The following is a 27,403-nucleotide window of genomic DNA, read 5'->3' on the forward strand; positions in this document are numbered from 1 at the left end:
TAAAAGTAGAGAGCAGCCTATATTCAGACTAACGCCACAAAATAAAGGTACAATTTTTTTAAAGCATCAATACTATTGTTTCTTACAACTAAAAATTATAAATAGTGCTTTTGCATTCATTCATGGTTTCTAATGATGTCTGATCCAAAAATAATATTCTTATATAACATGGAATTGGTGCAGTAATCATTATTCTACAAGTTAGTTAGTTAGTTAATAAATATTTTGTGTATTCTGTCCAACATAATCTCTGTATCACTGTGCAGCATTTTGGGTCAATGATTCTTTTTATATTATAGCTAGCAGACTGCTTCTGTCTATACTGCACCATACTAGGATTTATGTTAGATGAAAAAAACAAAACAAAACTTCATTACAAGTGCATCTTGCCTGTTAATAAAATTAACACAAATTCTACATGGAAGACCAGAAAAGAATGTTTATATGTATATAATGAAAAATATTGCTGAATGGTATGATGTAAAAAGATCTTTTTATTTTCAGAAAACATTTTTATTGTGTTGTATATGGCTCCTTTAGATTTATAAACAAGTCTTATCACCATAAATATGCCAACTACATGTAAGTTACATAGACTGATCACCTAAATGGTTGAATGGTGCACAGCTGGTTAAGTTAGCCCATACTTGCCAAACGGCAATTTTGGCTCCGCCCCCCCTCCCCCCGCGACAAAATGCCGTTTTCACGCGGGGCGGGGCCAAAATGACGCAATTCACTGCAAATGGCGTCATTTTAGGGAACAAGTTGCCATATGCGGGATATTTGCCTGCTCTCCTGGGAGCCTGGGAGACCTACCCGAATTTCGGGAGTCTCCCGGACATTCCGGGAGAGTTGGAAAGTATGAGCCATACTGAATTATGCTCAGACTCATGGTATATGTTCACCTTCATGATATATACTTCAGCCTGCAATGTGCACTGTTTGACACTCAAAATGGCATGAAGATTCTTATATGGCCCAAGATAACTTACTTTCCCCTTGTCTGACTGGCTTTCTGTTTGCGAATTATGGAAATGCTATATTTAATTGTGCTCATTTACTCACAAGATCTGAAAACGTAAAATATCTACAAACTATTATTCCACTTTATCATTTTTGAAGCAATGGTTGATATTTTTAAATCGGCTCTAATTTTAACAGTCCAAGATTTCCGTTTTGATCTGGTATATGCCTTTTCCCCCCAAAAAACTCTTTGCTCTTATCAATACTTGTTGTCTCTTTATACATCAACATGGCTTTCTATAAATATTCACTAAATGGGTACTCACTGGGGATGCTGTTAACCGAAGAATTGCTCCATTTTTAATCTCATTGCGATTCTAAGATAATAAAAAAAAAAAAGCATACAAATGACAAAAGATACATGTATTCAGAAAATATACTGTATAATTGTCTAAATTAGAACAGGCCGAGTGTCAGCAACAATCTAAAACAAAGTAAACGGTAACTGAATTAAACATCAGTGCACTTAATAGAAAAGACAGAATATAGAAAGCGCAGGGAATATTCATCCTTATTTTATTATACATTTGCAATGCACACAGAAATATCTGAAAAAAAAAAAAAAAGGACATGCTAAACAAGACTAAAATGATACTTAAAGTAACATTCACACATACATATGCTAAATTTTCAGGCGCTCATCACAGCTGAAGGCTATTGAGATAACTTTGCTTGAAGCAAAATCTGAATTTGCAGCTGCTGATTCTGATATTACAGGCCGAAAAGTCTATTGCCAATAAGTGGACTCAAGCTTGAAGGCCAAGAGGAAGATTTTCTGATAAGAGGACTCCATGAGTAGATTTTACAATTGTGATTCTCTTGCTGAGCCTATTTATCACATTCAGTGTCCTGTGCTGTGCATTATTATTATTACCATTTATTTATATAGCGCCACTAACTACGCAGCGCTGTACAGACAACTCACTCACATCAGTCCCTGCCCCATTGGGGCTTACAGTCTAAATTCCCTAACATACGCACAGACACATACGGACAGACACATACGGACAGACACATACGGACAGACACATACGGACAGACACATAGACTAGGGTCAATTTTGTTAGCAGCCAATTAACCTACCAGTATGTTTTTGGCGTGTGGGAGGAAACCGGAGCACCCGTCGGAAACCCACGCAAACACAGAGAGAACATACAAACTCCTCACAGATAAGGCCATGGTTGGGAATTTAACTCATGACCCCAGTGTTGTCACAGGAAGTGAATTAGACTAAAATATTTAAACAATAGAGGAGCTATTGCACATGTTTGAGCTTCAAGGTCTTTCCAATAAGTGGTGGCTGACAAAGAACACAATCAAGAGAAAGGTGAATGCTATTTAACATTGACACACCTCCCCAACAAGAGTCACTTCATAAATCGGACTATAAACCGAAATTAAAGGGTGCCTTCTCCCAACTGCTGTTTTAAGATCTCTACAAAGTAATAAATGGGATTTAGATCTTTAATCATTGATGACTACTTCAGAACAGTCCAGCGTCTTGTCTTGAAGCATTCCTAGGTGCTTTTTGAAGTTTGCTTGGGATCACTGTCCTGTCGGAAGATCCATGAGCTTCGACAGAGCCCCAGCTTTCTAACACTAGGTTCAACAGTGCGCTCCAAAATGTCCTGGTAATCTCCAGATTTCATGATGTCATGTTCAAGGCACCCAGTGCTAGATGCAGTACAGCAACCTTAAAACATCACTGAACCTCTTTCATGTTTGACTGTGGGGTTGGTGTTCTTTTCTTTGAAAGGTTAGTTGTGCTGTCTGTAAACATAGCAATGATGAGATTTATCAAAAAGCTCTAATTTGATCTCCTCTTTCCTTAGGACATTCTCCCAGCAGGTATTTGGGTGGTTCAGATGTTGGACTTTCATATCACTCTGTCAGCAGTGGGGCCATTCTGGGCCTCCTACCGCATAACCCCCTTTCATTGAGTTGGCAATAGATGGTGTAAGTTTAAATGATGATCAAGGTGCTTTCTCCACCATTCGACCAATCCCGAACTGCAATCTTTGATCAAATTTTCTCTTGTGGCCCATCCAGGGAGGTTGGCTACAGTGCCATGGGCCTTAAAATTCCTAACATTACCTAAAGTTGAAACAGGAACATTAAGGTCTGTGGAGATTGATTTGTAGCCTTGAGATTCTGTCTGATATCTTCAGACAATTCTCTAGCTTTCTTCTTTTTCGCCATGCTCATTGCAGTACATATGACACAAAACTTGAGAGTGAGTCATTTTCTCTATTCAAGCTCATGTAATGAGTGCTTTCATATTGCAGACATCTGCAACTCATCACGGGTGAGTTCCGCTCCAAAGTGGAGAATCACCTGCTTAAAGATATAATTATATCTAACTACTTCTAGTGACATTTAAGGATTTCTGTATGGAACAAGCTATGACATTCCACTGCAAACCAAAGAAATACATATTTCACAATTTTCTGGAAAAATGGTGCATTATCATAACAAACCTGCAAGTGTGCCAATATTATTGTCCACAACTATATGTGCAACTTGGTCAATCTGCAGCTGTCCCCAATGCATGTAAAAGGTCCCACACCACTGTGCTTTGTTCTCAAACTGATTGCCTCCATCAAACAAACCATGAACTTCCCAATCTTATGAATGGGGTTGCAGCAACATACATTCATTTACATTTACATGGGAGGGGCATTGACATCCATTAATCTGACCGCCCTTAGGATCCAGCAAACACCACATACACGGTAAAGAGTGCTGGGTTTTGTTAATCTCCTCTCTAGGTCAGCCAACTACTACAAATACTTTGTTTTAGGAAGAGTTTTCCCTATATTTTTCCATTTTGACCTATATTTAATATAGACATTAAAAGATTAATGATGTTTTTCCCCCCCATGTTGTGTCTGGGAAAAGCACAAGCAGATGGCATTTTTTACCAGTAAGTTATTAAATATTTAAGAAACATCAAATAAGCTATGTTTTATGCATCACTCACAATCAGATAATGTTATTGGATTAGTAAAAAAAAAGATTTAGATTTATTTTACATATATCTTAATGATCATTTGTCCACCATTCATCATCATCATCAGCTATTTATATAGCGCCGTAATTCTGCAGCGCTGTACAGAGAGCTCACATTAGTCCGTGCCCCATTGGAGCTTACATTCTAAATTTCCTAACATACACACACACACAGACCAAGGGAGACTAAGGTCAATTTTTATAGCAGCCAATTAACCTACTAGTATGTTTTTGGAGGGTAGAAGGAAACCCATGCAAACACGGGGAGAACACACAAACTCCACACAGATAAGGCCATCGTCAGGAATTGAACTCATGACCCCAGTGCTGTGAGGCAGAAGTGCTAACCAGCATCCCATTTGTCCATTATGAAATAATTAGTCTTTGCAAATTGGTAACAACTTGTGCTTGATGTTTTTACTATACATAAAAGGTCAAAATGATGGGGGCCCCATATCCCTGAAGTCATAGATGAAACGCGTTGGAGGACCACCCACATATTACTCTTTTAATCAGATGACATTTTAACATCCAGTTTGTTTTGAACGGATGGAATCTTTGTGAAATCTTTGTAAAACTAACGGTCCCGGAACTTAGACATCAGCATCCATCAAAGCTTCTTGTCAGTATGGATACCGATATGCCAATTATTTTATATTTGATGTAAAAGTTTTTAACCATATATAAAATAAATTTGATAAATGGTCCTTCACATGTATTGGTCACTGGGTGGCTTATTTTTTACCCAGATCAGCTGTGTTACCCTTTGAGGGTGTAAATCTCCAATTGGATTTTACATAAGAAATAGAAAAAAGATCTACAGACAACGATATGAATAAGTGGAAAAGAGAGATAAGCCCTTTCTTTCTCTCAATTAAATATGTATATTTATTGACATCATTTGAACAGCTCGTTGCAACTTCACATACTACACTATATGCATTCTCTTGTCTTATTTGGTGGCTGAGGACACTAACAAGAGAAGCTACTGACTCATCATTACTAATTATTGAGACTATTATAAATTATAACTATAACAAATAGAAGTGTAAGAAAGGTTTGTTGTAAACTCCCACCGGTCGGCTACCTCTCTTTCTCATCCCTTCTTCCCTTCTCCCCCTTCCTCGACTCCGTCTTCGTTTCTCCCGTCTCTCCGTCTCATCCATGTGTCTGTCTGTCTTCCCCTCCCTTTAGATTGTTCGCTCCTTTGAGCAGGGCTCTCCTACCTTCTGTTTCCATCACTTTTAACTGCGCTCTCTAGCTACTCAGCTCACCTCCTCTCAGTCCCTCTGCCCTCTGTCTCCTCTCCGCTCCCCTCAGTGACTCTCAACCTGTCATCCGTGCCCACCCTCTTGGGCCATAGTTACCTGCCTATACTCACTTTTCCCCTCCCTCTCTTTCATGCTGTGCCTGAGCCCCCAGAGTTATAGTGCTTACTGTTACTTGTACTGTGCTGTTTCACCTTGTACTGTGCCATTGTTTGTCCTTGTACGGCGCTACGGATACTTTGTGGCGCCCTATAAATAAAAATTAATAATAATAATAATAATATAAAATTAAGAAGTGAATGTATAAAAATATTTTTGTAATAAAACTTGCAAAGTCTGCTTACAGGGATCACCATTCACTATAGCTGCCAGAGTTTTGTTACCAATAATACCTTTATCACCTTCCAGATCCTCCTGTCAATCTTAACGTGAAAATCCTCACACTAGAATAGCTTGAACAGGAAAATGAATTGTGTTACATTATTGACGGTCGGTTACATCATCACTAGGTGCATGGCCAAATCCAGAAAGAACCAAAAAGGTCAGACAAAGAGGTGCAGACACATTAAATTTGCTCATATTCTTAATAGAGGAAGTGAATAACTATGTCTAGTATATACATTTTCCTGCGCAAGACACAATTAAGCCTGATACATTATTTTTGAAGTTTCAGTCCCTTTAATTCTGTCCTACTTCATATTCATAGACAATGCCTACTGCAGCATCAACTCCAGCCCTACTAAAATGTGTCTCTCTCTTGCCACAATCCTTTCTTTCTGCAAAATTCCTTTTCTTCTTTCACCTACTTTTTCTTAAAACCTTAGAATCTTCTCGCTTGTCCTGGTTAGAAAACATGTGAAAGCTGCACATTCTTATGCATTTAAACCTGTACTAGAACTATTATGGTGATTTAATAAAACAGAACAAAAAATATTTATAAAAAAAGTACAAAGCAACATAAACTGTATGCTCTAAACTAAAAATAGCTGCTCCTGTAAGGTTACTACATTCTACACTTGTGAGCAATGGAATGTACTTGCACCCCTGGTTAACACTTGAACAAAATTATTTTTTGAAGTCAGTGCACTATATTTATGAGCAGTTAGTTAAATACAAGAAAAGAAAAGGCAACTCTGGTTTATTATTATATAAAGCATATCAAACATCTATATGGTAAATCTGCAAACTATCCTTTTATAATTGAAGAGGAAGACACCTAATAACTATGTGTATAATCTTTAACTCAGCGATACAATCTAATAATGTACATTTACTACAGTTAGATAACAGTTCTTTGGTTAGCATCTGGATGGCAGTTATAGAGCACCAAGATTCAGCTAAACTGCATAGCGTGTGACATGCTAGGCAACAATGGGTTATTCGAAATAATTTGAAAATGCTGGCAACCATGTATCTCCCGATCAGCCCCATCTCCACTTCCCTCCCAGCAGCAACTTCACATCCCTCTGCCCACTGAAGGGGTCCCCTTCTAGCTCAGTTTATTGTCCCATTCTCTCCTGATCACATGCCTCACTCAATCAAGCAACCCCAACAACCTCCACATCTCTCCTCCCCTCTATCCTATGCTTTCTGGAATGTCAAGTCAGTACATAACAAATTGGTCTACATCCATGAACTATTTATTTATAGCTCCTTCAACCTACTTGCAGTCATTGAAACCTGGCTATGTCCCAATTAAATATCCCCTACCACTACACTGGGGGCTTGTCCTTCTCCCACACACCCAGACCTGGGGGCTGGCAAGGTGGTGGCATTAGAATCTTTTCCCCCTGCTGCTCTTTCTGGGTTATTAACACTGAATCCTCCCTCTTTTTCTCCTCCTTCGAGGTCCATTCTATATACCTCGCCCACCTGGCATGCTCCTGTGTGGCTGTAATCTACCAACCCCTAAAACTCTCTCAATTCCTCAATCACTCTAACACCTGGCTCCCTCACTTTCTCTCCTCTGGCATTCCCTCCATCTTGGGGGACTTTAACATCCCTAATGATGATTATCCCTCCAACCCTGCTGCCTCCAAACTTCTTTCCCTCGATCTCTGTCAATGGACTTTATCTCCCTCCTACAGCAGTGGCTACTTCCTTGATCTCATCTTTTCCCTCACCTGTATTGCCTCAGAGTTAATCAATTTAACTTTCTCTCTCTGACCACCATCTCCTATCTTATAGTATCTCCCCACCCCTCATCTTCCCCCTCCCTTAAAGTTACATACACCAGGCACAACTTGGATGACACTGATCCTACCACTTTCTCCTCCTTCCTTGTCTCATTCATCTGCCCCATCACTACATTTTTCTGCCTAAGTCAGGCTGTTTTCTTCTACAATTACACCCTTACCACTGCCCTTGACTCTGTCGCCCCAGCTGTCACTATCAAACTTTGTCAACCTCCGCCTCCACCACGGCATTCCAAGCTTACCAGATATGTTCAAAAAAGCTCCAGCAGCCAGGCCCGGCGCTCCCATTAGGCAAGGTTAGGCACTTGCCTAGGGCGCCGGGCTCTGGAGGGCGCCTGGAGGGGAATGAAAATTACTTTAAAACTGTGCGGCGACCGCTGACCATACCTGTCACGGCTGCCGCACAGCATTCAGATGCACGGGGGAGGGGGGAAGAGGCTATTGCTCACCAATGCCGCCTCTCTGCTCCGTCTCCTCTCCTCCCCTCCACTCACTGAGTGGAGGGGAGGAGACGGAGCAGAGAGGCGGCGATGGTGAGGTAAGGAAAGACGGGGTGAGGGGCAGGAGGGCGCCGATTGTTGCGCAGGGGGAGGGGAGGGATGGGGCGCCGATTTTGTAAAAATGCCTAGGGCCCAATGGAGGCTAGCACCGGCCCTGCCAGCAGCACATATCAGTTCTGGGAATAAAGATGCGCTCTCATGAAGATATCCTTCACTTTAAGTTAATTCTCTTCTCATACAGTTCTGCCAGATCACTCTCTAAACAGTTCTATTTTAAAGGCTCTCCTTTTCTCCCAATCCTCCAACCCCATGTCCCCTCTTTGCAACCTTCAACTACCTCCTCTCCCCTTGACTTTGCTACATACTTCACCTCCAAAATTGAGTCCATACATCATATCTCCTTCCATCAGTTTTTTTCTCTTCCCACTCCTCCATACTCACATTGACCCCCTCCCAACCTCCTCTGTGGATGCTTTTTTGGCCTACAGAATTGAACTCCTCATCCTCACCTACAAAGCTATTAGAAAAACTTCTGCCCCCCTATAGCTAAAACCTCATCTCTACCCACAAACATTCTCGCCCCTCTGCTGTGTCAATGACCGCTGCCTCACTTCCACACGGATAACCTCTTCCCACTCCTACCTCCAGGACTGTGTCCAGGCTGTTCTACTTCTGTAGAATGATCTCCCACACCCAATCAGATTAGTCTCTAGCCTCCAAGGCTTCAAGCATGCCCTTTAAACACATTTCTTTATGCAAGCCTTTGCCATCACCTCCACTCCCCCATACTGTGACACCCTATATGTGTGCTCCCACATTGATTTAGGATGTAAGTTTCACAGACAGAGCCCGATTTCCTCGTGTTCACCTTCTACTATTGCATCACCCTCTGAGTTCAGGATTTCTTCACGTTGTCCATTACCTTCACTCTTACAGTCCTGTAAATAACTTGCATTACTATCTGCATTACTAAGCTATCTGTGTAATCTATTAGTAGATGTCTGTTCTTTGTATTATTAGATTTTGTCTAATAATGTATTATGTAATGTACTATGGATCGTAGGTCTCTATGTAATAATCTTGATATAATACAATTTCCCTTAAGGATTATGAATATCCCATCCCCTTGATGTCTTACTTAAGTTCACTTACCATGCTTTTCCTTTACTGTTGTAGGTTAAGCGGTATTCTTTTTTTTTAAATTACTTATAAACAGCACAGCATACAACAGTGAATGAAAAGAGCATGCTACACACACAAACACATTAACAATGTATAAATTTGCAATATATGTACATTCAAACTAGTTACTGTTACAAATAGCTTTAAGATAAAAGATCATTTAGAGTGTCAGTTATGTGCCAAACCCTACCAAAATACATATGATGTTCCTCGGCTACTTTATCAATACATCCTACATCTGATATGAGTCACTCACATGACAAACAGTAACTGCTACAACTGTTAAATAGAAGATAACTGATTTGTAGATCTGCTGACTACAAGACTACAGTAGGTAGCATTAATTACAAAATATTTAGCAGATCCTCAAATAAGTTACCAGTATTTGTATTTTAGAAGTGCTGTAGTTAGGGCAGCTAATAATTGGCCCAAATCAACATGTGGTACTGTTGGAAAATACCATGAATGGACAGTCTTTGCTTGATGTCTCAGTGATGCAATTAATTTCTAGTGAATGGATAGGTTGTATTCTAATGCAGAGATGTGCAACCTGAGGGTCAGGACCAATGGATAAGTTTCTTCGATCCCCAGATTGTCACATATGCACCTCTTTAAGGGGACGAGCAACATGGCATATTGGTGCCTGATCAATAACACACTGACATTCAGGGTATAAGCTTTTTATTCTTTTGCTCTTTTTAAATAAATGGACTGAGCACCACTAGTCTAATGGAAATTGCATGAGCACAAAAACTGTCTGCTACCATTGTGTGATGGTGACAATCACTTTCAGAGCCCAAAATGGTCATAAAACTGTCAAAATGTGCTTGAAATTAATTTTGAACTTATTCAGAAATAGGGGCTCTAAATAAAGGTCTCAAACTTGGAGACATTTATCAAAATAAAGAGTAAATAAGGCTGATGTTTTGGTGTAATGTCACTGTATGTTACCAGGAATTTTGTTCAATTGCTTTCAAAGTTGTTCTAGTCTTTTGCAAAAATGTCAGCAGAGTAAAAGCCTGTTCCAGGTTAGAAAATTATAATTGACAGCAACTCGGCTGCAATGTTACGCAAGTCACTGAAAGAAGGAAGCTGTAAAAGTTCCCTGACAGACTATTAGAAGTTTACTGTATCTGGGTTCTGAGGACAAGCACTGAAACTGTGCTATACACATTGTGACCACAATACTAAAACACACAAGGACTCATGCTGAGCTGGGCATACGCCCATTTGCTTGACATAAAATACCCAAATTTGTACTGTGCATTCCCACAGAAAAAAACACACATCTCTACATCTATGTGTCTATCTGACACTTGCGCCTGTTTGACGAATTTGTTTGCTGATTTTAGGAACAACCTTTGTTACTTTCATTCGTACGTGAAAAGGAAGATTATACCTGCTGTATTCAAGAGGGTTTTTCATTTAAATCAAACCAAATAGCGAATTAGCTGTTGGCTAAAAAAACAGATGATATTAAAAAACTTTTCTTATGACCTGGTTGAATGTAAGTATCTGGGTGTATGTATGTTGAACGTAAACCTGGTGTATATGCTACTGGTGCTGGGCTGGATGCACCTTCAGAAGACTCAGCATATAGGTGTAAATATTTTTTTGGTGTGTAAATATGCGTATAACTCAGCATCATCCAAACAGTCTTCAACTCTTGTCAGCATGTGTTCTAGCTCAAATGCCTATGGTTCTATTGTTTATTTTACTCATCTTTCAAGGACTGTTTTAAACTTTTGTGCAAATTACATAATCCTAAACAGACTCTTAATAAAGCAGGGATTTGTCTTCACAAAAAATACTAAACAGAAATACACCACATGTTATACAAACCATTTTGATATATAAAAAATATTACACACAAACACATTATATATATATATATATATATATATATATATATATATATATATATATATATATATATATATATATATATATATATATATATATATATATATACACACACACACACACACATATACACCTGGGCTTCAAAAGATTTTTGCCAGCGCACCGATAGAAAAAGGTTGCCAACCCGTGGTGTAAACTCCCCAGAAATAGAAGTGGTTCAGGGAGATTAGGTCCTGGCGTAAAGAGTGTGGTAAATGTTGGCAGGTATGCATTTGTAAGTTGAGGAGTACAAATAAAATGTACATGTCAAGCTATTGCTACTTTGGTATTAAGCCTCGTCTTTCAGTAGCAATTTCAAATCCCTGCAACGGCACTTTTGAGCAATGCAGAACAGATCAGCCCAGACTGATGGAATTAAAAATGCCAAAAGATGACGTTACTACTGTCATTATCTGTGGAAAAACAACATTTTCTAACCAGAGCAGACCGCAAATTCCTTTTTCCTATGTTTACCTTCAACACATTTATCCATTTGGCTGGATACACAGAAAAGTGGAAAATACAGAGAAGTGTAAAACGCATGTGCAGTGCACAGACATCATTAAAAAGGGAAGCAATAAGAAGAAACAATTCTGATGATAAAAAGACAAGGCTGAAAACTACAGACACCAGAAAAAATGAGCAATGTATTGAATAAAATATGCAAAGCAGCTGCATAAGCTAAAAAATGAAAGTTATCTAAAAAGTGGAAGCTGTGTGCAGCTGCTTGGGCTGTGCATCAGAGGTTGTGTTCTGGGTCTTATGCAGAGAGGGCTGTGCATCAGAGGTTGTGTTCTGGGTCTTATGCAGAGAGAGCTGTGCATCAGAGGTTGTGTTCTGGGTCTTATGCAGAGAGGGCTGTGCATCAGAGGTTGTGTTCTGGGTCTTATGCAGAGAGGGCTGTGCATCAGAGGTTGTGTTCTGGGTCTTATGCAGAGAGGGCTGTGCATCAGAGGTTGTGTTCTAGGTCTTATGCAGAGAGAGCTGTACATCAGAGGTTGTGTTCTGGGTCTTATGCAGAGAGGGCTGTGCATCAGAGGTTGTGTTCTAGGTCTTATGCAGAGAGGGCTGTGCATCAGAGGTTGTGTTCTGGGTCTTATGCGGAGAGGGCTGTGCATCAGAGGTTGTGTTCTGGGTCTTATGCAGAGAGGGCTGTGCATCAGAGGTTGTGTTCTGGGTCTTATGCGGAGAGGGCTGTGCATCAGAGGTTGTGTTCTAGGTCTTATGCGGAGAGGGCTGTGCATCAGAGGTTGTGTTCTAGGTCTTATGCAGAGAGGGATGTGCATCAGAGGTTGTGTTCTGGGTCTTATGCAGAGAGGGCTGTGCATCAGAGGTTGTGTTCTGGGTCTTATGCGGAGAGGGCTGTGCATCAGAGGTTGTGTTCTGGGTCTTATGCGGAGAGGGCTGTGCATCAGAGGTTGTGTTCTGGGTCTTATGCAGAGAGGGCTGTGCATCAGAGGTTGTGTTCTAGGTCTTATGCGGAGAGGGCTGTGCCTTGGCAGTTGCTTTTGTATCTTTATATGGAACACTGGTCAGACAATATAGGAAAATGGTAATTTTACTCCCTTAAGGATTTTAACAAAGATCAGTTACAAAAATGATCTATAGCACTTAACATTGTCCTTATATATGTAACAATTTCAGTTTATTACCAGTAAAGCACTAGTACCTTAGAATGCAAGTTGATCCAATAGGAATGAGATTTTGCAATAATCACAAAAATAAGATATTTTTAAGATAATTTCTTTCAAGATCTTTCTTAAACATATTGAAATAAGATGGTGAACCACAGGTCTCTTAAAACGTATTTTCACACAGTGTCTGAGTTTCATAACTATTTCTTGAGGGATTTTAATTTTGTAATGCAGATATGGATTGAGCATTGAGTACAGTAGGCTTGTGTCTAGGGACAACAGAGGTCCAGAGGTTTTTATTATTATTCTTATCCATAAGCTAGTACAGTGAAGTTGGAGGAGAAAAAATGGTATAAAGACAGGAGGGAAAAGGACCCTGCTTGTAAGAGCTTACATACTAAAGGGAGGACAAGCAGACAGCAGGGACAAGAGGAGTCAAGGGAGGAAATCAAGCACATACAGGGAAGAGGGAGTTGAGGAGAGCAAGCAAGGAGAAGGTTAGATGGATGGCTAGTAGGCTCGGAGGAGCAGAAGAGTTTTAAGCGCCTGTTGAAAGGTGCACAGACTAAGAGACATCTTGATGGAGCGAGGGAAGTCGTTCCAGTGGAGGGAGCAGCCCAGGAAAAATCTTGAATCCTGGAGTGGGATTAGGTGATCAGTACGGAGCAGAGGTGATGGCGCTTTTGGCCAAACGCAGGGAACTGTCAGGAGAGTGAATGGAGAGGAGATTAGTGATATAAGGGGCAGTACAATGTGAGAGGGCCTTGTAGGTGAGGGTGAGCAGTTTGAAAAGGATTCTGTAGGGGAAGGGAAGCCAGTGTAAGGCAGAGAAAGGAGGCAGAAAAAGAGCTGTGTGAAAGGAAGATAAGTCTTACAGCCGCGTTGAGTATAGAACAAAGGAAGGCGAGGTGGGGGAGGCCGCTGAAGAGAAGGTTACAGTAATCAAGACAGGAAATAATGAGAGCGTGGATAATGGTTTTGGTAGCATCCTGAGATAGGAATGGCCGGATGCAGGCAATGTTACGTAGTTGGAAGTATTGGGCGAGATACTGAATGTGGGGGGGCAGTGGAGTTGGGGAACAGAAGAGTTGGTGGTGGTGTTAAGAGCAATGGAGAGATCAAGGTGGGCAGCACAGTGGCCTAGTGGTTAGCACTTCTGCCTCACAGCGCTGGGGTCATGAGTTCAATTCCCGACCATGGCCTTATCTGTGTGGAGTTTGTATGTTCTCCCTGTGTTTGCGTGGGTTTCCTCCAGGTGCTCCGGTTTCCTCCCACACTTCAAAAACATACTGGTAGGTTAATTGGCTTCTATCAAAATTGACCCTAATCTCTCTGTCTGTCCTCCTCTCTGTCTGTCTGTCTTTCTGTGTGTGAGTGTGTGTCTATATTAGGGAATTTAGACTGTAAGCTCCAATGGGGCAGGGACTGATGTGAATGTATTCTCTGTTCAGCACTGCGGAATTAGTGGCGCTATATAAATAAATGATGATGATGATGATGAAGGTGTGATGAAGATTTAGAAGGAGGGAAAACAATGACTGCAGTTTTTCCAATGTTGATTTTGAAGAAAACGTGAGGACATCCAAGAGGAGATGGTGGAAAGGCAGTCAGATAAACCAAAGAGGAGGGGGGGGGGGGGGGAGGGTCCAGAAAGGAGATGTAGAGTTGAATGTCATCGGCAGAGAGGCGATACTGGAGACTGAAGGAAGAGATAAGATCACAACAGAACCCTGAGTGACTCCAATAGGGAGGGCCGAGGGGGTGAGGATGAGTAAGGACTGGAAAAAGAGAAGGAGAGGTTGGCAAGGTATGAGGTGACAGAGCCAGAGGGGCTTAGAGAAATAAGGGTCTGCAACAAGATGGGGCAGTCCACGGTGTTGAAGGCCGCAGAGAGGTCCAAGAGAATGAGCAGGGAGAAGTGACCCCTGGATTTAGCCGAGAGGCGGTTGTTAGTCGTTTCAGTGGAGTGAAGTTTTCCCTGCACAGCATGCACCTTAAACGCATTATCTTTCATCGTGGAACAGACTGACAAACAACAACTGATGTAAGTTTCAGTGAGGTGGGAATTAATTGTATAAGGTAGTGGTTTTACAAGGCGAGTTAGGCTAGTGGAGAGGCCAGTGCCATATCCGTACAGGTTACAATTATGTAAATCCAACCCTGTTGGTATGTTATTCTATCATATGTAACATCTCATTTTAGTGCAGTGGCTGCAGTACTTCTGTAGTTAGAAGACCTTATGCTGCCTATGACCCAAATTATTGTTAGGTAATAAGAATTAGTTTAGTCTGTTTTCAATACAATTTTTTTTTTAATTTGCAATAACTAAATAATAAGTCAAAATAATAAACAGTATGAACATATTGTAATATTGGTAAATTGTGATTACAGGAATCAAATGAAAGGAGGGGATTATATAATTGTATAAAATTTGCATGTTTGGGAATAGCTACAGGGTTCATATACATATTGACTACTAATGATTTTTTAGCGCCAATGCCTGACAAAACATTAAATATTGAATAAATGGTTCCTTTAGGCTTATTCCCATCATTAAGATATAAAAGTAAAAAAAAAAAAATTAAAAAAAAATTTAGAATGTGGCATGACCTATTTCTAACATTAATGTGCTCTATAAGCACAATAGATTAAATTGGTGAAGTGCAACACCTGCAAAGGGAATGAAAACCTTGTTAGAAGCACACCACTTACACCTGTATAAAACATTTGTTTGTTTTTATGCATTTTACCCATTATCTCAGGGCATATGCGTGAACGAGTCCTCACAGGTTATCATGCAAAAGGAACTTCCTGTCTGGTAATGACTGGCTTCATCCATCAATAGACACAGACACTACACTATAGCACAGAGATGCCCACAAACTGTTTTGTGTGACAAATCCATTTTTGCGCAAATGCACCTAGTTCTACAGGGATGCGCAGGTTAAGATGAAGGCATCTGCAGGAGGTCCAAAAGTTTGCATGTTCTTATAGGAGAATTGCGGGTGAGGTGCATGAATGTGCCTACTTATACATCCACATTCAAAGACAGATTACTGGGGGACAATATTATTTAAAGAAGGAGAGCTGCATCTCATTTTCATCTCCACAATAGGACTTGAGATTCACATATAATTCAGAGTTATCATATACAGACGGGACATCTTTATTGCCTAGCGTATGCACTTCTACTGTGTCTCTCCAAACATGTCGCACAATACACAAAAAAAAAATAAAAAAATGATAATGTTAATTCATTCAGTGTAAGCTATGAAGGGTAAGCCTTACATCATCAGCCAGATCATAACACAACTATAGTACATACCATATAACAGCACAAGCAAACGTGACAAAGTGTAACAGTGATTTCACTAGGAATACATTTCAAAATATTTAGAGAAATAAAGATATCAACACAAAATAGATCACTCTTAATCCTAAGTAAATATTAAGTAATAAATCACAAATCAAGTAATATGTCACAAAACTATAAAATTATAGAGCACATACTTCACCTACACAACAAAGGTAGACATTTTGCTGATTCAATCAATATTCACATAAATATAGCCTGTCCTCTCACTTGAAAATGACCAATATTTTATGAGGCACTGGTTCCAAGTGAAGTGACTGGCAGCATTCTCATAGACAACAGTTCAATGCACAAAATTTAGAAAATCTACTTTTAAATGCTCACATCAAACTTGCAGGTTTTAGTTAGCAGACTTCCAGCTAACAAAATGTGTAGGTGTATCTGAAATAACTAATTTGTTTTTTTAAACAGATTGTTAGATAACAAAAAAAACAAAACAAGCAACTCAACATTAAATGTAAGGCTTTTGTATGTACTTACTTTTTCTGTGATATAGAACCCAGAGCCTTCGGCATATTGAAGTGCCAAGTCTTCATAATTCTGAATAATGGACCATCTACAATATCAACGCACTATTTTTATTGATACAGACACTAATGTACACAGTGGCAATTACAACCAGATTAGCAGTAAGTAAAATTGCAACTACACATAACTACCAAAATACAGGAAACACAGACATAAAAGTCCATTGTACGCTGCAAGTATCTGGAAATCTGCTAAGGCAGTTATACTTCACAGATCCCCATGTTTGGCCTTAGACCCTCCCAATAGGGCTGTACATTACCTTTAATTTCAAGAGTAAAAAAATGCTCCAAATCCTTGGCACCTCCATATCACTCATCCCAAATTGCACCCACATGCCACTTGCCACAAAAAGCCCCCACAGGCCCTCAGATCCCATATGTACTCCAAAACTCCTCCATATTCCACTAAGACCTCACCACGTGCCCTTCACACAACTCCCCCCCCCCCCCACATGCCACTCTCACCTGACCCTGCACGTCTAAAAACACTTAATTAAATAAATAGTCAAGCCTGCAGAGGAAGGAGGGTGAGCACAGGGTACAGAATGCACTGCACACTCTCCTCCTGCTGGATTGTGCTGCCTGACCTCCCAGAGAGGCAGGCACATCAGCAGAAGCCAGCTACTACCGTTGAGTCTTATTCTCTGGTTTATAACAAAGTCAGACCAGGACAAGCCGTCTGATGCCCACCAAGAGGGATTCATCTTCATTATTTTATAAGGAAAACAATTTGTTGATGTTCTCATAATGGTGGTGGAAAACACTGTCTTTAAGCACAGCTCAATAATCTTTAAAGCTCCCTTTACTTAAAGTTGTATTACCCTCCGTCTTCCATGGCTACATCACCATAGCCACGGTTTCTCATAAAAGGTCAGCAAAGTGAGCAGACACTGTAGTACCTGTCAAATATGCCTCAGTCACCCTTCTCTCAAAGTCACTGAGATCTCTTACTCTAGAAATGGAGCAGTAAAATATTTTGCAAACGGACATGTCCAGCATTTTATAAGAATACACTAATTTTGATGAGATGTTTACCGTTTAAGTAGTAATACCTATATGGAAGCAACTGATTCCAAAATATTTTGTGTCCCTCAGTAAAAGATTACTTTATTGTGGTAGTAACAGACATTACAAAAACTGTAGGTCATTCTATATTTCACGCAATAATACTGTATAATTATTACCAAGTCACTGAAATAACAGCTTTTTTTACTGAATAAAATTATAGGTATAAATCGATATAAATAAATTAATTATACAAATTAATAACTTTTCCCAAACTAGCTTATGAAACACCAATTTTATAGTTATCAAGTAATCTCATTTGTGGTCAGCATTAACAGAAAACACATACAGTGTGTTTGCCATCTCACTTCAAATTATTACTTATTCCACAGAACTCAGTGGTAACTTTCAAGATACTAATCATTTAGACTACAGTATGCTATCCCAGATAACATCAACATACATCACAATTGCTCTATCAGAAATCCAGCCATTATAAAAAAAAAAAAAATTTTTTTAACCAAGACCCTCTCTAATACTACAGTTTAATCACTCACCTATGATAGCTTCTCTTCCCTATCATATCCACACTGATACTTTAAATGACAGCCTCCTTGCTTCAGGGCTAGAAGGAACCAGCTGACACTGGGGAACCATAGCATTAGCTGTTGCTGAACGGACTATAGCTGCAGCACTCTATGGAAATCTACAGTGAAATACTGCTCTCCCAGCCTGATTGCTGGAAGTTACAGGGCTTCATGGAGGCTGTCAATTAAAAGTACACCCAATTAATTTACAACCATCCTTCTAAAATACTGTTGTATCTTGTTAAGTGCAGAAGAAAAGTTTGTTTCTAACTATGAACAAATTGTATGTTTTAGGTTGGTTTATATGTTTTTCCTCTCTGTTTTTTGCATTCATTGGTAATAGAGTATATACAAAGAACGTATGGGTGTAATATGTAACTAACACAAATTCCTGATCCTCTTTCATGTAACACACTAGTTTGATTAAACATGGGAGGCTCGCCAAAATCTAAGTCTGCACATTCACACTGTGGCCTTATTCACATGACGTTTTTGCAGGTTATGTTTGCATGTCATGGATAAATTGCTGGTACAAGAATTAAGGAAACATTTTACATGGGTAAGATACAAAGCTTCATTGTGTTTACAGGGTCTTTGGAGAGAGTTCATTAAAGTGCTTGAAAAGTTAATGCAAGAACTGTGCCTATGAGATGTTCTTTTTGGGAAAGTTTCAGATTATGAGAGTGACCTAACTTCTCTCCTTTGTTATGTGCTTTTCATCACAAAACTTATTGTGTTACTTTAATTCCCCAGAAGATGTTTGAGGAGGATGGGGAGGTTAACACTTTGTGCACAGTAATCAAGCACATATCGTGTATGCATTTATTGCAATTATTTACATGAGACTGGAAAGCTATCTAATGGTGTTTCATTTTGTTAATACTTCTTTTTAAAAATCTTTAAAATGTGTTCTTATGTCCTCTTCCACATACCCCTAGGTTGTAAATATGGACCTTGCTGTTAACTGCAAACAACCACTGCGGCTCACAGCACGAGTACTCAATCCATCTCTTCTAATTCAGCAGAACTGAATAGAGCATGCTGACGTATGCACACTTGACTCTGCCATTTGATTTGAAATCGCTGTATGTGCAAGTTCACTGTGTCTCCAAGAACTAAGGAGTAGATCTAGGTCAATTTTGATCAAATCTCCTAATTTTTAATGTCCTACATGGCGATCTGCAATTCCCTAAGACACTAAAGGAAAACTGCCATTTAGATCTTCACCTTCTCAAACCTCCAAAAAGCATTTTTAAGATTTCATTTAAAAACCTCTGCATTGTGAAATGTAGGGCAGAGGGAATCTAGTAAAGGGCTATTTGTAAAACAGTCATGGAAAGCTCCAAAAAGAATCCCACTGGTTTCAGACACTGAAAACCAGTGAGAATCAGATTTCCAATTCATTTCAATGTACAATGCATTTGACCAATATGTATTGCCGCTAGAAATGAATAGTAAAAATGCTTAAATAAATACAAGCACCAGCATGCCCTGTCAATCTAAGCACGCTGGAACAGCTCCACAATACTATTTTATTGCTTTGTCACTAATGCCATTGTTTTCAATGGAGTTGGAGGCCAGAAACTGCTTAGCCAATCAAAAGCAGCCAAGATAGAAACATTGCTTGTGATTGGCTAGGCTTTTCCCATGCACAACAAAAGACCATGTATTTCAAAGGACTTTCTTTGCCTACAGAAATGCAGTGATTATTCAAATTGATGGGAGAAGCGGCAGTTTGGAGTTTGAAGAATTAATTTATATATGATGACATTGGGCAATTTTAACTTCTGAACAAAATCACCCATTGATGGGCCTTCCCCCTAGGTCTCACTTTATTATACAACTTGCTCTATTCATTAAAGAACACATTGCGGCATAGTGAAAAGAGCCATTAAGGAAGCAGAAGCGAAGAAACAATAAAATACAGCTGTATCCCCAACAATAAAAACAGAGACAAAGCATAACCTTCTGTGTGGATAAAATGTAACAAAGATATATTTAAATAATACAGTTCTGTTCAGTGGTCGAAGTGGGCCAGTACACTGTGATATAGCTTACGGATACAATTCCATATACACAACAGGGGTGATTGGAAAACATTATTTCAGTTTTGTTTACATAAGAGCAAGTCTTAGGTTCTTAAATTTGTTCTACATTCAATATAGATCAATTGTCTTGGCTAAACATCGATACTTATCGAGATTTTGTACTTTTAGTACATTTAAATAGCCTTTATTGCAATATAGATCCAATTTTCTAAATACTTACCCATCACCGACTTCTTTTATTATTGCAGATAGCGGCTTTTTCTGGAAAGGGAAACAGAAATTGTGAAAAGTACTTTTAACAACAAAACAAAAGTTGTTTTTTTTATTAAAAATAATACAAAATTGAACAAAAGGGGATAAATGTAAATATGCTTTTCTATCGATTCCATCATCTTACAGTGATAATATTTTAAGCTTGTAAATCTCCCGGACTTTTCTAATAACTGCACTGATTTCAGCCCTCGACTTCCACTTATACGATTATATGATCCCACACTTCTTGGATTATAATGTAAGAGCCAATAGGCTAAAGATGACCCATTCACCAACACTGTAAGAAAGTCATCATCTCTGCCTTGTAGAATGCTATTCAAATAACTCGCCTACTCTATAATTATTCTTCAACCACCAAAACAGTATTTATATGGAAAGTATTGTGGGTTTTCCATGTTGGTTATTTTATATCTAAATGAATTACTATGCATGTGTACCTTTGCTTATTGCCAATGTGAAGGTTTTGTTGATTAATAACATTTTACAAAATAATAGCAACAACAGAAATGCACTCAATAGCAGCAGTACTGCGCTCAAAAGAAGAAAACCATCCCCTTTCAAGCAATAAGCAATCTAAAAGTTTAAAAACTGGGATGTTTTCCCTTCAACTGTATTCATCATACAACATGTTGCAGAATATTTAAAACTAAACAACAAAAAAAACCAAAAGAACCTTTGTCCATGTATTCTGACAAAAAGAAGCTGGACATCTGGGACACAGCAGCAATACCATTAAAATGAATTTGATAACAAGTCATTTATATAGCAAATAAGGGACAGGTGTTAATGCAGTCAGAGACTATTCTTATAAGCCCAGGAGGCTCCATTTACACAGCGTGTAATTTAAGACGTGACATCACAAAGAAGCAGGACACAAAACCAAAAAGGTAAATTGTCTAAATCTATGCTCTTTGGATAGCAGTTTCCTAGCACAACAGAAATGTAATGCTGAGTACAGTTAGGAATCTGTTCTTTTGTGTCAGCACCAAATCTGCAGTTTATTTCCCGGGAACACTTTAATTAGTGGATTTAACAAAATTAAGGATCATTTGTGACTGAGGGTTGAATTTGTTTGGTTCCTTTGTGCACATCACAAACTTAGTTTCACAGCCCAATGTGCATAACATTGCCTGTTACACAGATTGTTTTGCATCCAACATTCACCTTTTGTGCTCAGTTCCTCAGGAAGGAGAGTGTAAAAGTGCTAAGCAATGTCAAAGTACTGGTTAATTTCCCCCAATTTATTATTATTTATTTACATAGCACCACCATATTATACAGCTCTGCGCAGATAATATATAAACAAACATTCACATCAGTCCCTGCCCATTTACAATCTACCACACTCACACTAACCTACCAATTAACTTACCAGGGAAAAAATAAATAAACTCTTGACCCCCGTTGTGTGAGACAGCAATGCTAACCAGTGTGCCACCAAATTTAAACTAAATGTTTCCTATTTTTTCCCCATGATCTGCTCATTTGAGCATCACCATTTGAACAATCCATGCTTGTTAGCCAAACCCCGCCCCCCCCCCCCACCCCAACATGGTCCTTTCCTGGGATCCACCATTCATTGACTACCTCACTAACAATAAAAAGGCACAGGATTATGATGACAAACATTTCATACTAATTTGACTGTAATCCTATGACTTTATTCAAAAGGGACTTGGGTGGATGTCCAGACTAAATAGCAGGAGGTTAAAAACATCAAGCTACATGCCCTACCCATATCTCTTCTCCACAGTAAAATACGGTATGTGGCAGACATGGAAAAGAAATTACAGCATTCCTAAATAATCAAATAAGCAAATATGCCCAGTTATGGTTATTTTGGTTCCCCATGAGAACCTTTATCTTTAGTTCATAAGATCCCACCCCGTCAATAGAGTTTTACCACACTTATCCTTGGACCTGTCTTATTTTCTAATCTGAACCCCACTCTATGCATCTTCCCTCAATTAATGTCTAAATGGTTTGTTTTGGATCTTCTATATTTTTATATTTGTATTTTACTCTTGTTTGGAAATAAAACGTTTAAACAAAATATAAAATGCACTGGTGCATTAAAAGAATGGCCTTTATTATGTTGTTAAACCTTGGCACAAAGTAAAGCACGCTTACAAGTTTGCCCTATGTCCACCCATTTAAACACCATGTGTGCAGAAACAAAACCTTCTTTTTATGCTATTCCCATGAACAAATGCAAGGAGATTATTATGAATGTGGAATGCACTGATCTGTGTATCAGCCAGAGAAATAATTAGCACTCCTGCTGCCAGCGTTACATGAACAGCCTGGCATAACTGTGTGAAAGCATTCATATTACATAAATAGAATAAAAACATTACTTTTGCAGTTCATTGCATTGTGCCAATTGGCTGTAGAGCTCCCTAATGCATTAGAAATATGTATTCATACTGAAAAAGGGTACAGTGACATTTTAAATGACAATCTTTTTAAAACACAAATCCCTCAATTGTTCTTTTTTACTGGTACATTAATTGTGAGACTTCAATCCAGAACATTATATCAATCCCTGTCACTTATACCCCAAGACTATTTTTAAAGCACTATATACATTCCCCCATTTCTTAGCCAGATAGGTTTGTGCTTCCAATTACTGTAAAGTCTTTGCAGTCCTTTTTTGTATTATATCAAGTACAAACTACATTTGAATTGAAGAACAATATATCATATTCCTAATAAACTGCTTTTTAGAATAGAAGTATGATGAATGTGATTAAATTCCCTTTAATACTTAGTCTTCTGTAAAATATATGGAAAGACTATCATAGAAATTCTAATATTTGCACTATAAAGTGTTAACCTTTTAGATAGTGTTGTTTGTGATATGATCCTATGTTTTATTCTTTTATTTTAATAAACGCGTTAATTCATAGTACATTACTTGAATGTATTGGCCTGAACAGAAGCCCTGTTTTTTTGCAAAGAGATTGGTTATTGTAATAAAACCAATCAGTTAAGACTACCTTTGATTTGTAACATCAGAAAAGAATTTCCACATGTGGACTTTTTCCTCGTTGTCTGTACTAGATCATCCACAGAAAAATTCAGGCCAAGAAGAAACGTTAAAAAACAAAGTGCATGAAAAACCATGTACATATCTTGAGATTCGTCCGGATCTGCATTGGCAGCATACGCGCCTGGATTGCGCCAAGTCATCATCACCAGCGTGTATTTGCACATGCCTTTTAATGGGCATAAATGTATTCTTCTGCGGGTCTATATGTGCCGCCTTGAAATGAACACAACCTTGCTGTAGTTTTGCACACCCCTTCCCTCCCCCGTTCTGCCTCTTCAGTCATAAAGAGCTGCAAGTCGACATTGGGGCATATGCTTACTTTGTGGACATGCAAAGTGTAAATTTGCGCAATTTATGGATGCACAAACAGACATAAGTATTATTATTATCATCATTTATTTGTTAGGCGCCACAAGGTATCCGCAGCGCCGCACACAGTACTAACAGTAGACTATACAGGGTGAAACCATACAGAACAATGAACAAAAAGTACCAATACTTCAGAAACTCCGGCCAGTCATATGCAGTAAAGACGGAGCGGAAGAACAGGTATGGAGACAGGAGGGGAGGGGGCCCTGCTCATACGAGCTTACATCCTAAGGGAGGGTAAACAGACCAGGCACAAGAGGAGCCAGTTGAGGCAAGAGGAGAGAAGGGAGGATGAGCAAAGGGAGGAGATGGGGGTTAAGTAGATGGTTGGTAGGCTTTGAGGAAGAGGTGAGTTTTGAGTGCACGTTTGAAGGAGCACAGAGTAGGAGAGATGTATGGAATGAGGGAGGTCGTTCCAGAGAAGGGGGCTGCATGGGAAAAGTCTTGGATTCTGGAGTGGGAAGAGGTGATAAGAGTGGAGGAGAGGCGGCGGTCGTTGGCCGAGCGCAGAGAGCAACCCACATTACGGCAAAATCTTGTTGTGCCCAATAATTTAGTTAATGTGTGTGTAGAAATAACAAGTGGCTACAAATATACGACTCCACAATGATAAATCCAAACATGAATCCTATCACTGGTGCTGCAATTCACCTTCTTTTTAATTGGCAATAATAAATCATATTTTCTCTAATCCATTGGTCTATTTATTTATCTTTCCTATATTTAGGGAGCTGTTCAGGGACAGACTGGCCACAGACCTTACCAGGAGTTTTCCTGGTAGGCTGATGGCCACCCCATGACATCAAGGGGCCACTTGGGTGCCGGAGCGGTCCCATGCTCAATTATTTGGGACAGTACCTGGACAGGTTGGGCTATCCAGATTTAGAGTTAGCGCAGCCATTTACAAAGACACAGCAGCCTCTGTACGCATGCGTGTTCCTCACTTCCGTTCCTCTCCTTCTTCCACTTGCTTCCTCTGAATAAATAAAGGAGTGGCCTCCTCTGAAGAAGTTCAGCGGCCTGCTCCTGTTCCAAATAAGCCTGCACACCTGCCCCGACTTACCCTCTCCTTCCCTGCTTAACCCAGACTCCGTTTTCTCCTCCATGTTAGTCTCACCCTGTTTATGTCTGTAACAATCTGCCCCCCCATTCTGTGTGTCTGTTACCCCCAATCTCTGCCCCCCATTGTGTACCTGCTCCCCCATTTCTGTGTGTACCTCTGTCAATTTGTCTGTATGTCTGTTAAAGCAACGTGCCCCCAATCTGCATACTTTCTTAAACCGTTATCATCCACTAAACATTAATATTCTTAAAATTTTAAACACTTGGCAATTATAACTTTGCCCCCCCCCCCCCCCACTCCCAACCCCACCAGCATCACCACTTTGTATGCATTCACCTCTGTCTCCTTATTGTGGGTGTCTTACCCTTTCTTTCACCACCTTTGTGTGTTGGTTTCTCTGTGTACAGTTTTGTATGTATATCAATGTCTCCCCACGTGTGTTTCTGTCTGCTTACACCCCAAATTGTTTGTGTCTGTCTCCACATTATGGGTGCCTGTCCCTATCTTTCTCTCCCATTGTATGTCTCCTATTGTCCCCGCGTCTTATATGTCTCCTTCCTTTTTATCTTATCTGCCCCCACAACCCTCTAGCGCCACATCGTCTCCTTTTTTGTCTGCCATTTTTCCCCTCATCTCGCCTTTCCTCCCTCCTTTTCTGCGACAGACAGAACCAAAGAGAATCACCACCGTGTCCTACTCCAAAATTGAACCCAATGATGGTAGGTAAGCACCTGAATTCCTGCTTTTATGTGCTGAGTGAATAAACTTTTGTTACATTATGAGTCTTATTCATCATGCTCAAGTCCCCACATTAGTGAATGTGCTAATGGGGTTTTGAGACACTGCAAGTCAGATTCCTCAATGAAGGTTTTGCATACTCGGGAGTGCTGATTTATTGAAGGATGAAATGTCCTTTAATAAATCAACAGAGTTTTTATCACTTCAAAGGGTTCTCCATGCAAAGGCAATCTTTCCACTGATAGTGGTTACTGCCAGTAATAGCAGCATAATCGCGGTAACCCCTGCCAGTGGAAAGATGGTCTATAAATGGAGAAGTCTCTTTAGCAGATATTGTGGTGGAACTTGTACCAACGCGATACCTGTTCTGTCAGCACCATCTCAGTTATTGGCCAGGCTTAGCTCTGTTGTGTCTAGGGCTATGCTAACCCTGCCTACTTTGTGTTGACTCCGCCTACAGTTTTGGCCGTGCCTATAGAAGATCACTTTAAACAAATTTCCAGGGCCTCTTTATATCCAATCGTCCCCGACGCTGTTACCTTTTTGAAAAATTATTATATTTTACCATATGGTGAAAGTGTAATTCTTGCCATTGTTTAAGCCTTTAACCTAAACTTAAATAGTATTCTGCTAAATCCAGAAAGTACTTAGTAGCTACTATGATTGAAACATAAAGGGTCAGTGATACATATTTTTTCATTTTAAAAAAGAAATGGCATATATTTTCAGTGTGGTTTGTTATTAATTCATATAGTGTTAATATAAGGCAGATACATACCTGATCTATTTCCATTAATTTTGGGAAAGCTCCAGGCCACTGAATAGCCACCTTCACTATATCTGAAGGAGGTGGCATTGTTTTGGTTTGTACGGAGCAGCTGCACACTATTCAGAGAACACACTTGAGATGATCCACACCTGGTTAGGAAGAAAAGCATAAGAGATGGAGGGGGAGTTAGAACAAGTTGTACACAGACAGCAGCTTATTTTTAATTCTACAAGTAAAAAGTGTAGCACTGCTCTTTCTTTATTTTATTATTCTGCTATGGCTCAGCAAAACCTGTTCTGGGGGCAAAAAGGGTCATACCCAGTGCTAGACAGGTGTACTTAATAAAGTGGCCACCGAGTGTACATGTATATGTAAACAGAGCCAAGCTATAACAAAATTAATTATTTGGCATCCCTGTAGATTTAAAACTTCGAAAATAAAGAAATCAAACAATAAAAAATATGAACTATAGTAAAGTTTATTTTTTTCCTCTAACTGGTCATTTTTCCTACATAGTTCAAGTAATATAAAAAAAAAAAAAAAACGTAAAAAGTAAAGGGATGTGTATTCCTATAGGCTTCGAAAAGAATGCTGTATTTGTCCAGAAAGGATGAAAAGGGTTAAAAATGTATTAGAAATTCACCTAGTGCTGTAACTCACACCTATTGGCCTACCCTACAAAGTCATCCATTCATTTTATTTATTTTTTTTTGTTTTTTACACAGAACAGAGAAGTTGATTAAGAATGATTTTTGCGGGAGAGACATAGGACAAAATAAAAAGGTAGATTCCAACGTTATAGGGGATGTTCTTGCAGACTCAATTATCTGAGGGATCCACAAACATCCCACCCCAACCAAAGCCATGGACAATACTTTGCAGCCAT

The 27,403-nt window shown here is 39.4% G+C and overlaps 1 protein-coding gene across 2 annotated transcripts in view; it reads right to left on the reverse strand.

Annotated features, from left to right (window-relative positions):
- The window catches only part of ELMO1 (engulfment and cell motility 1), a 292,489-nt gene that overhangs the window by 209,119 nt on the left and 55,967 nt on the right, over nt 1-27,403 (reverse strand). For both annotated transcript variants that reach the window (XM_075212563.1, XM_075212564.1), the window contains exons 2-5: nt 26,527-26,666; nt 20,474-20,514; nt 16,567-16,642; nt 1,290-1,340 (exon numbers count right to left, since the gene is read on the reverse strand). In XM_075212563.1, the coding sequence (XP_075068664.1) occupies nt 1,290-1,340; nt 16,567-16,642; nt 20,474-20,514; nt 26,527-26,604 (246 nt within the window). In that variant the 5' untranslated portion in view covers nt 26,605-26,666. The remainder of the gene's footprint in view (nt 1-1,289; nt 1,341-16,566; nt 16,643-20,473; nt 20,515-26,526; nt 26,667-27,403) is intronic.

The sequence above is a fragment of the Mixophyes fleayi genome, chromosome 5 (genome assembly GCF_038048845.1).
Source record: "Mixophyes fleayi isolate aMixFle1 chromosome 5, aMixFle1.hap1, whole genome shotgun sequence".
Taxonomy (NCBI): Eukaryota; Metazoa; Chordata; class Amphibia; order Anura; family Limnodynastidae; genus Mixophyes; species Mixophyes fleayi.